General features: G+C 42.8%; 2 protein-coding genes across 3 annotated transcripts; both read right to left on the bottom strand.

Moving 5' to 3' along the window:
* Window positions 1–498: 498 nt before the first annotated feature.
* On the bottom strand, window positions 499–3,901 carry LOC102716810 (nucleotide pyrophosphatase/phosphodiesterase-like). Its single transcript, XM_015840926.2, has 9 exons — window positions 3,627–3,901; window positions 3,440–3,531; window positions 3,259–3,349; window positions 3,037–3,156; window positions 2,865–2,957; window positions 2,455–2,587; window positions 2,203–2,284; window positions 1,979–2,111; window positions 499–1,550 (listed from the first exon to the last, which is right to left on the bottom strand). The coding sequence occupies exons 1-9, from the start codon at window positions 3,837–3,839 to the stop codon at window positions 585–587; spliced, it is 1,923 nt and encodes a 640-aa protein (XP_015696412.2). The 5' UTR covers window positions 3,840–3,901; the 3' UTR covers window positions 499–584.
* Window positions 3,902–5,179: 1,278 nt separating this feature from the next.
* On the bottom strand, window positions 5,180–10,804 carry LOC102723079 (uridine kinase-like protein 1, chloroplastic). Of its 2 annotated transcripts, XR_005812433.1 has the most exons (15): window positions 10,445–10,804; window positions 10,262–10,353; window positions 9,143–9,212; window positions 8,913–9,031; window positions 8,325–8,421; window positions 8,133–8,212; window positions 7,798–7,992; window positions 7,623–7,706; window positions 7,454–7,514; window positions 7,299–7,359; window positions 6,685–6,778; window positions 6,513–6,585; window positions 6,001–6,083; window positions 5,700–5,914; window positions 5,180–5,559 (listed from the first exon to the last, which is right to left on the bottom strand). XR_005812433.1 is itself a non-coding variant. In XM_006660750.2 (14 exons), exons 1-14 carry the CDS (start codon window positions 10,683–10,685, stop codon window positions 5,768–5,770), a joined length of 1,497 nt encoding a protein of 498 aa, XP_006660813.1. In that variant the 5' UTR covers window positions 10,686–10,804; the 3' UTR covers window positions 5,181–5,767. The 2 variants fall into 2 exon arrangements, 1 of the variants encoding a protein (XP_006660813.1); XM_006660750.2 differs by having other exon boundaries at window positions 5,181–5,914.
* Between the last annotated feature and the right edge of the window lie 228 nt (window positions 10,805–11,032).

Here is an 11,032-nt window from a genome sequence, read left to right as displayed (position 1 = left end):
ATCGATATTAATACTAGGATCGGGATATGGATCGTGGAATTGTTAGGAGATATGTAAAGAGAAAATTTAATCCGAAGAAAAAAGGATACTAGTAACGCTAGTATTCTCTTAACAAATATCCTTACGTGTGTATAAGCGTACGTCCTCTATTTTTATATAGAATGGTTCTATAAATTTAGTGTAAATATTAAACTAAACTTAAAAGAGAAAATATATGAAACTATACTTGTTTAACGCCGTTGACTTTTTACGTAATTAATAATTATTTGTATATCATTTCATGTATTGTTAAATATATTTTATGCATATATATATATAGTTTTATATATTTGATAAATTTTTTTAATAAGACGAATAGTCAAACGTGTATAAAAAAGTCAACGACGATCAACATTTAGGGACAGATGTATTATTTGATAGAAATAGTAATACTACTCCAAGAATTCACAACACATCAATCAGATAATTAAAATGTATTTCAAAATTTTGGTTCATCTAATTACTCAAAATTGTCCTCCAATGAAAATGAAAGTTCACAAGTTTTCCTAAAAAAGATCTAATTTGCTGAGAATATAAATATAAAATTAGTTGGCCAAGGTGTGGGGGTCGCAGGCGTCGACGGCGCAGGCGAGGATGTCCTTGTAGTCCCTCTCGATGGCGAAGGCGTCGAGCACGGCGCCGTCGTCGCTGCGGATGAACTCGAACTCCAGCCGCGAGTGGTCGCGCGCGGTCAGCTTCACGTACCCGTAGCTCTCGTTCCTCGCCACGCTCCACTGCGGCCAGTCGCCGCCGGCGTAGCCCTTCAGCTTGGCTCCGCCGGTGCCCGCCACGACGTGGATCGTGCCGCCCAGCGCGCCGGAGTAGGTGGCGGTCCCGTTCTTGGTGTCCGCCGGAGCCGCCGTGCACGTGTTCTCGTAGACCGGGCAGGTGCGCTCGTAGTTGTGGACGTGGCCGTAGACGGCGAGGTCGACGCGGTGCTTCTGCCACAGCGGCTGGAGGCTCCGCCCCATGGGCTCCGAGAAGGAGCCCTCCTTGGCGTAGAAGTCGTTCGACGAGTAGCCGAGCGGGCGGTGGGCGGCGAACACCAGCCACGGCTGGTGCTTCCGGTCCGCCGCCGCGAAGCAGCGGTCCAGGAACGCGTGCTGCTCCGTCCCGGGCCGCCAGTCGTGCTCCGTGTCGCCGACGCAGAACCGGAACATGCCGTAGTCGGCGGCGTACCAGAACTTGCCCCGGTTCTCCGCCGGCGCGTAGAAGTAGGTCTCCGCCGGCACACCGCACTCGCCGTGCGAGTCGTCGCCGTTGTAGAAGCCGCCGGTGTCCCGGGACGTCCGCTCGTGGTTGCCGCTCGCCACCATGTAGGGCACCCTGGAGGCCACCGGCTCGATCTGCGCCGTGAACTGGTCCCACTGCGCCAGGAAGCCATTGGCGTAGGAGAGGTCGCCGATGTGGAAGACGGCGTCGTAGTTGGGCAGATCCTCGATCAGCCGCTCCGTCGTCACCTGCGCCCCCGGCTGAAATCCGGCGAGCTCGTTGCTTCCGTCGCTTTGCCCCTGTCCCAACAAAAAAAAAAACTCTCAGCTAGATTTAAATTCAAATTTAAACAGAACAGTTATTTAAACAGAACCTTAAGTATCATTTTAGTGTAAAGAGTTTTTTTACCATCCTTGAAAAAGTATCTTTAGATAGCATACATTTTAGCGTAAAAATGGTGATACCTTAATGTACCAAAAATTTGTACTAAAATTCTTGATACCTTGAGTTACTTTTCAAAGATGGTAAAAAAACCCGTAAAAGTTTGGTACCTTGTATCTTGAGGTATCATAATTTTATACTAAAATTTTTGATACTTTAAGATACTTTTTAAAAACGGTAAAAAAAAACCTAAACAGAAAGTCCTAGCCACTACTTATTTTTATAAAATTTGAATATTTTCACAAGCCAATGACTAAAATGTACACAAATTTGATGAAATTCTTACAAGGCCCATGTCTCCGAAGATGACAACTCTCTGAAGGGAAGCTTGCCCTGGTGAAGGTGGTGCACGGAAGGTGTAGGACTTGCCCCATACTCTGGTTCCATCAGGTAATTCATGCCCAATGCGATAAGTATACCTGATAGAACAGTATGAAAATATAATGAATATGACAAATTTAAATAGTTCCTAATAAGAAGTAAAATGTCCTATTCTGTCAGTGTTCTTACTCCCTGTTTGGCCACAAGTTCTTCAGGAAGGCTGTGTGGATGAAGCCAGGATCTCTGTACCCTTCTGCATTAGCTGGTTTGCCTGCAATGATTTCCAGTATAAGAGAGCCAGTTAACCGTAATACAGAATTGAATTTAAACTTGTAGCTTTTGTAATATTGCACAAGATTTTTCTGTTGACAGATTTTGGATACAAGTTTTTTTTGGTTGACAGAATTTGGGTGTTTTTCATCAAGTTTCTGTGAATTTTACCACACAAATGGCCTCTGGTGTAAGTGAGGGTGCCGGCAGGCGTCCGTCTAGCGTCGTCGTCCCCCGTCATTCTCCATTCCACAAAGGGGTATGCTTCATCGACGTTGTAACCACTCGTCCATGTCACAGCCATCTGCATGAACACACAATTTCATCAAGTAATTAACTACTACATATTTATGCAGGAACAGATAAACTCATCTTTTCGTTACTGTTTATGCTTATATAAGTTAAAATTTAAACTTTCAACCTTAAGTTTGTAGCTGATTTGGGTTTTTTTGTTAGTTTATTTTTCAGTCTTGGTTTTTAATCAAGGAGAACACGTGTATAAAAGTTTTATTTACGAATTATTTTTTGTTTGTAAATATATCGTATATGACTTAGTACTTATCATGCACTATTTAGCTCACCTCGTTCCATTCTTTTCCTTGTGACAGACGAGGGAAGACAGGAGCTTTCGGGTTGGCAAATGAGATCTTGTTTGAAACGGCAACGAGTTGAGGCTGCAAAGGAAACATCCAATTAGAATTAGCTACATTATCTAATCCAAGAACAGATGAAACCCTAAAGTTTTGTGCTCACATTGTCCTTGCCACCAGAGAAGAGCCCGAAGGCGTAATCGTAGCGCTGGTTGATGAGCAGGAAGCTGATGTTACCACTGCCGGAGCTCATGAAATTCGGCGAGATGTTCGCAAACTTGTACTGAAAAAGACACAAAAAAAGGCAATCAAATGCATCTGAGATAACACAAACGATAGAAACATTAATTAGTTTATAACAGTTTTTGTCGTGCTAATCACTGACCTTAATGGGAGCCATGGGTAATCCGGCAGGTGCTTCGTCGTCACCTTCTGCACTGATCCTAGCATCGCTCTGGTTCCCTCCCATGATCAAACTGCAGCGTCACGGACAGATGGATCAGATTGGATGGAGCTATTATTCGATGTTCAGGCGATCGATCTTGGTGATAGCGAGCTTTGCTTACTCGAAGTTGGCCGGAGAGAAGAGCGCGATCCAGTGGTCGGCGGTGGGCGCCGGCGTCGTGAAGTTGACGGCTACCCAGGCCGAATCCTCCCCCTGCCGGCCGCCGGCGAGACAGATCAGGGTAAGCATTCGGAGACGATACGGATTCATTCATGCAGGCGAGTTGGGTTGGGGTTGGTGTTACTCACGTCGGCGCCGAGGAGCTCCGGCGAGGCGTGGATGACGGAGCCGGCGTCCATCATGACGCGCGCGGCGTCGATCTTGAGCGTGGACAGCGGCTGGATGTTGTCCGGCTCCGGCGTCGTCGAGCCCTCCACCGTGACGGCCGCCGCGGCGTTCGCCGCCAGCAGCAAGAAGGCGGCGACGAGCAGCGCCTGGAGGACACCGCGCGCGCCGGCCATCGTCGTCTCTGCGTGCTAGCGTAGTGTCGCCGTGCGGCCGCCTCTGCCTCCGCTCCTGAGACGACGCGCCAAGGGAAAGACGGCGGGGGGAAGGCTGCGGCTCCCGAATTTAAAGCGAATTTGGATAGAGTTCGTGTCGTGGAGCATCTGGTCAGTTGATTCGAATCGGTTTTTTAGATGAGTTCGTGTCAATTTTCTCTTGTTTCCTATTTAGGAGTTCGTTTCATAATTGGACTCAAACGAAGATAATGGCACCGTTCCTGTCTTATTATTGATTATTATTATGGGTTAATTATCACAAACACACCTCCCAAGCTTGAAACTAATAGGTTTCTCGTGCAAAGGTTTTCAATATAGAAATCACTTTGCTTGCTTCTTATAAAGTAGATTTTTTCAACTTTGTGCTGGAAGGGAATGAAGATTTACATTCTCAAATATTCCATGAATTATAAGAGTTATAATTATTTTAGGATGAAAGTATTAACTATGACTTAACCTGGATAAGGAACAGATGCTATGTGAATTAGTACAACACGTGATATTTGTAAGATCCTTTCTGTAAAATGTTCTAAAACCCCTCCTTACACTCCTCGATCATGACAACATGACCTAGATACTCTCCCATCATCCAATGAGTAAAATGTAACGACCGCCGCCATACTTATTACGACGATTCTTATGTAATGTTTGTATGATAAAGCATTTCTTCTCTAATTGGGCTTTAGAGCCTATACGCACCGTTACGTTTTTCTCATGTCCTTCACGCCATTACGTTTGAGCGTACCAAGACCGGAAGAAAATATTATATGCGTTTTCAAGTTCCATCATTTTCAAAAATATGTAAACCCATACTAATACTATAAATCCGTATCTATTACTGAAATAGGTCCCCATATTTTGAGACGGAGAAAACCTATACTAATACTATATATAAATCTGTATCTATTATTGAGACAGATCTCCATATTTTGAGACTGGAGGAACTAGCCTACGTGGGAAGGTTCTCTCCTTTTTCACGCGTCGATATGCATCGCACAGGATGGATCGGACGGGCTGTCGGCCCAGCGAAGTAGCGGCTCCGTGATGGTTGGGCCTGAACGGCACCTCGTATACGTGCGGGCGGCCCATCCTAGTTGGGCCGGCCCAATATTCCTTTCATCTCCGTGCCAGAAGAGGAGAGAAGCAAATCCTCGCGCCACCTGTAGAACTCCTGTCTCTCGCTGGCCACTGGCATATATATCATATATGCTGCATCCTTCGGCCTCCTCGGTTGCTTGATTCCTCCAAAAATTCTGCAAAATTCCTCCAACCCAAATAAGCCCTCAAAATCTTGAGAGATTTTCATTACAGATCTCAAAGTCCCAAAACGATATGGACGAATTTCAGGTCAGGATGGGGCCTCTATGCTTGGAACACATTTTTTGGGATGAGGAACAAAGAGGAACGCAGTACACAGATGAGCGAGAAGCACTCAAAACAATCACGATTAGCACACAATTCCATCGCTCTCCGTTAATGCTGCTATGGCTGGCTGGTTTCGGAGGCGATGTACACCATATTTTGCTTTTGGGGTGTGCTTTTTTGGGGGTTCACCGTTCACATCATTTCTATGACAAGCTAATACCCATCGATCCCACCTTAACACACGACGATGTAGCACGGCCTTGTGGCCATATACAGCTAGACTCGGCCTTCCGATGTATGATGCCGAAGATTTGCTCTGGTCAAAAAAAAATATCTCAAATTACTGATACCTCACGATACTAAATCAATTAACACCATTGGATCTAACTAAACAAGATGAACATTGTTAGATCTAACGATCAGAAACGATTTGGTACTATCGGTATCTCAAGGTACTTTTTATCGAATTGGAGCAAATCTCATGATGATGACCCTTCTCGCGACGCCAGAAATGCTACGGAGCATCAGTTGTCTGTGCCAAAGTAGCGGTCACCGTACTCTCCCAGCCCCGGGATTACTCTGAATTCCTCGCTCAATCCGGTGTCGATCTCGGAGGTTACAATCTTCAGCCTCGGAAATCGATTGCAGACGCATTGAATTCCCTCAGGAGCCTGTTTACAAAGAGTAAAAACATATCTGATGAACCAAAAAAAGTGTGGAGAGCAACAGAACAGTTTAGTGTGTTAAGACGATTTACCGAGATGAGATTGAGGAATATGATCCGCTCCTCTGGAACACCTTTTCTTATCAGAAGCTCAATAGCTTGATTTGCTGAGTTACCTACGAGGTACAAAACAATGGTGCACAACACTCAGTTAAATTGTTAACAGTAGCTTCAAATAATACTGGTGCAGTGAATAAAATTGCGGATGGCCTGGAGCATATAGCGTGAAGTTGGTGGAGCATCTAGTAGATACCCAAATAAGACATCAAAAGTCTTGTATTGTTCATTAATTCAGAACATAACCATGGACTAATGATTCATCCTTGTATTATATTTCAAAAAATTCAAGGTATTTCCCAACAGATGAACCAATAAACAAGCTTATTATGTCTCTTGCAAAGTCCAGAAAAGTTTCTGGATAAATGTAAGATATTACAAGTGGAAAAATGTGAAGCAATTGTCTTCCACATCACAAGTTAACATGTCAATTAGATTCAGTTCCAATAAATGAATGAACATGCGTATAGAGATCACGAAAAACTGACCTGTACCAAGCACCGGATCCAAAAGTAGAACATGTCGTTCTGCAATATCCATGGGCAGTTTGTGGTATATAAGCTACATTAACAAAGCGATTAATAGTTCGTTAAACCAAATGAACTAAGCCCTTCTGAAGATCATTCTTTTGAAAATCAATCACAGAAACTGTGCACTTACCTGCTGTCCATTGTCTCCTACTCGATGTATTAGAATCTTGCCAATTTTTATTCCTTTACAACAGGCGCGCAATGCGTTTTCCATACTTTCACCACTGCAATACAATGATACAAATAATGAAAGGATGTTGAAATATTTTCCATAATACTAATATTTCACAACATTTTCAAAGAATGGCAGGAAAAGGTAAAAAAAAAAATCTAAAGTTAAAATTGGGACATGACGTATGGTATCATGAAGTTCGATCAATACACTGTGTAGTTATACACACACCGATACATTATGGATAGTTGGATACTGTTCAAAGTGAGGTATTTGTACTAGAATAAGGCGTGTATCAGATATGTAGTCTAAACTTGAAAAAAAATGCTAGACGTACAGAACACAGGACATACATAAAAAAAAGGTTCCAAAACCCAATATAAAATGAAGTATAATGCAAAGCTCTACTAAACATAATCTGGAGAGTTCGAAAGTAGCATCTCAACACAAGGATCAAAAGAGCGCTTATGAGCCATAGTTAACTCAGTATGCTTTCATCCTTAAAAAAATGCATCTGCTGATGTTGTTTGCTTGTGATTTGGGTTTGCTAATTAATTCATTACAAAACATACCTTCGGACAATAGACACTCCACAGAGCTTCTTGCAAAATTCAACTCCCATATAAACAGAAGCTAGATCCAGAAGAAACAAATACATGCATTAGTTGATGCTCTAAAAAAAGAAGCATTGTAGCACTAGAAACCATAGCACCATTTGAAAAAATACCTGTTGGAGTAATAATCTGCTTTTCTGTAAATGGCAAATGCCCCAGACCATGCTCAACTACCTGACATGACATTTTCATACCAATAGAAAATGGGTTAAATGCATAATTTTGGACCTTTTAATTTTTTTGTTAAGTTAAAAGAGCTGATAATATAAATAAAAGTAGTACCAGACGGATCAACCGATCTGAATAGAAGACAAAGTCAGGTGTAGTGATGTCCCTATCACGAATAAGAGTATGCATTCCTCGGATCTGTTGAATTCATCATAGAAGGCAGAACTTCATCAAATTTTGCAAACAAAAGCATGAAAGTTTAAAGATAAATAAGCGCAAATAATTGAACCTGGAATGTTGATTGAACCACGTAAACATTTGGAAAGATTTTGCACAAGTCATGCTGACCAAGCTTAGTACGAATGTGTTGAACAATGAGGTCAATGGCAACATGATTATCACCTCCTCGTGGTATGATCACATCAGCATATTTCTTTGAAGGGAGAACAAAGTCATCAAATGCTGGCTTCACAAACCTCCCATACTACAGATGCCAACATAATTTCAAATTACAAATGGCATTTACATATGTAGAAAAAATGTAACCACAGAATACGACAAAAATCTGTTTACAAAGCACATGAACAATATTAATATGAAAACAAAAAATAAAAGTTGAAGTACCTGGTCAAGCACTGAGCTAACATCTCTACCTCTTTCAACTGTATCACGCCTTATTCTTCGAGCTAGCCTAATATCAGCATCTGATTGGATGCATCATAGGCACCCAAAAAAGAAGTGAACAAATAACCCAGTTAATAACATGAAGCAGTTCATAATTGGTAGAGGCAACTGAACATAACAATGAAAAGAAACCTGTGTCCACAAAAATTTTCATGTCCATCAGATTGCGAACTCTTTGATCATGGAAGACTAAAATGCCCTCTAATATGATGACATCTGATGCATTGACCTAGCAAAATAAAAATTTATCAGCCATTTACTTAGCAATGCCACAGTTACTCGCATCAATCAGGTATCTTGCTTATCCTGCAGTTACTGGCATTGAAAGGACCAATATAACAGCATCATTTATCGATTCTAAAAATAAAAACAAATCAAATGATACTAAATATGTTCTATCATGATCACTCGGTACTATAATTCAAGCACTTTAATTTGTTACTAATATTTCAGCTAGCAGTCATATTTAGTTCATAATCCAGAACAGTGCAAAACTTTTAGTTAATGATAGTGGATTCATATAACTGTAAATTATTAACAAAAGTAACACATGTCCACAGCAGTATAATGGAAGAGAATTTAATGTTGTCAAATTTCAATTTTCCCAGTACAAAGGATAAGTATCACCTATAAATGGCCATATCATTGAAGAAAAATTAGGAAAAACAACTATGCAATGTTATTGTAAAGGCCAATGACTTGAAACCTCAAGAAAACTACCTTTCTAAAACTTTCAGAGCACCGTCGGTGATTCTTAAAGTCATATATAGGAACATTTACAGGCTGTGCACGTTTTAGCTGCCCCATGCATTCCAGAAGTTGTTCTGTGTCAAATGCATCTGCAAGGAAATATAACTTTGTTTATATTAGAAACAAAAAAACAAGGTTCAACTCAGGCTCTGATCACTAAAACAGGCAGCGTACTTCCATCCGAACGACAAATCAAGTACCAGGGTGATCAAAGTTGTAATCTTGGGCATGTGCAGATTCTTCAGCAGTTAGCCCACGGTAGAAGGAATCCTGCAAATTGCAAACGGGCTCTTAAAATCAACTCTGGTGTAGTGAGACAATATTAAGACTTGTCAGGACTAAGAAAAAAACTGAAGCAACTAATGGTGCATTGTTTCCAGATGGAATCGTTGGTTAGAAGATCAACTACCAACATGCCATATGAGTTGCAGCATAGATATCATCATATCAAGAAGTGAATTACCCAAATAAATTAGACTAAAAGTTTTCTGGATTTATAAGCATGACTGGTTCGGCTTTTTCCTAAGAAAGGAAGGAGCTGTCAAGTGAGGATTGTCAGCATGCTTTCGCAGCTGATTTAGTCACACTAGCTACATCAGCTGATCACGGGGTTGGATGAATTATCAGAGGATCGTTTAACTGGAGCAGAGTATCAACAGATCAATCTGGTTCAAATGATAGTGTAGTGATGTTGAACACCACATCAAAAAAAAAAAGTACAACCACAGAACGATGTGAATTTAGCTGTGGACTGCCAGGCCATGGAAAACCTGGTTATGCAAAATTTGCTGCAAATTGTGAACATTTTGAGTTGCACTTGTCACGGACTTATATTCCATCTTCTAGATCATGTGATGCCTGAATGGATGCCCCAGGCTTCAAGTTACTGTGAACTGTAAAGTGACCCATGTGCATTCATGCAGTCATGCTTGAGGTAGTACAACTTGAAGTACCAGTTAGCAAAACTAAAATCAGGAACATCCCAGTAAAGTGAACGTTTTCCCATTCATATAAACTATACGATTGTGAATTATTTCATTGCGTGGTTTCACAGATGTAACATGAGCAAAACCACCATTAGGCGCAGACAATTTTTCTAATCTTGACCATTATCAGTTCCACAAGTTAGTAAACATGCCGCATTATGCACCCGAGTCCAGTTAAGCTAGTACCACAAAATTAATGTAAATTCAAACCCAATAAAAAAATGCTAATCCTGACCATTACCAATAGCACATATGCCGCATTATGCACCCCGTAGTCCAGAAAAGCTTCTAACACAAAAATATTGTAAATTCTAGAAGCAAAACTGAGCACACCTGGTTGACGAGCACGACGCGGTGGTCATGCAGCTGCTGGATGATCATGTCGCACACCGTCGTCTTCCCCGACGCCGTCCCGCCCGAAACCCCTATGACAAACCAAGCGAAAAATCCTCAACGACAGAGCCAAACCGAACAAGGAAGCGGCCACCACCCTCGCGAGGGGCTCGAATCAGTTACCGATGACGAAGGGCTGCCTGAGAGCGGATGGCGACGCGAGCTCCGCTGCTTCAGCAGAAGAAGAAGAGGCCGTGCCGTTCGCGTACACGGCGCCGTTGGGGTGGGCCACCGCCGCCGCCTTGGCCGAGGAAGGGGAGGACGGGGCGGAGGGGGAGGAGAGGCGGAGCGCCTCGAGCCGGAGGCCGCTGAAGTGGGCCCCCACCGCCGAGTCCATGACGTCGTCCACCGCCTTCTCCGGCATGATCTCCTCCTCCGCCGCCGCCGCCGCGCGGATCGATCTCGCTTGAATTCGCGGGGTTTGGTCGGGGATCTCTCCTCGCCTCTCTCTCTCCCTCTCCCCTCGTGATCGGTTTTTAAAACGAAAATTAAAAAAATAGAATTTTGGATAAGTATTTTGGATGGGAAAAAAATACAAAATGCGCCTGGTTTTTAGTCGTGGGCCAATGGTGCATGGACAGGGTGTTGGTGCACCAATTGAATGACAGGTGGGGCCGAGGATGGTGATGGTGTATGAAGACTTGGCCTAGGGAGGTTGGGATGCGGGGGCGTACGTTTTCAGTGGACCTGTGGACGGGGAACATGAGGCAC

This window comes from Oryza brachyantha, chromosome 9 (genome assembly GCF_000231095.2).
Source record: "Oryza brachyantha chromosome 9, ObraRS2, whole genome shotgun sequence".
Lineage (NCBI taxonomy): Eukaryota > Viridiplantae > Streptophyta > Magnoliopsida > Poales > Poaceae > Oryza > Oryza brachyantha.
Note: the sequence above shows the minus strand (reverse complement) of the source record. Positions and strands in the feature narration are given on the sequence as shown.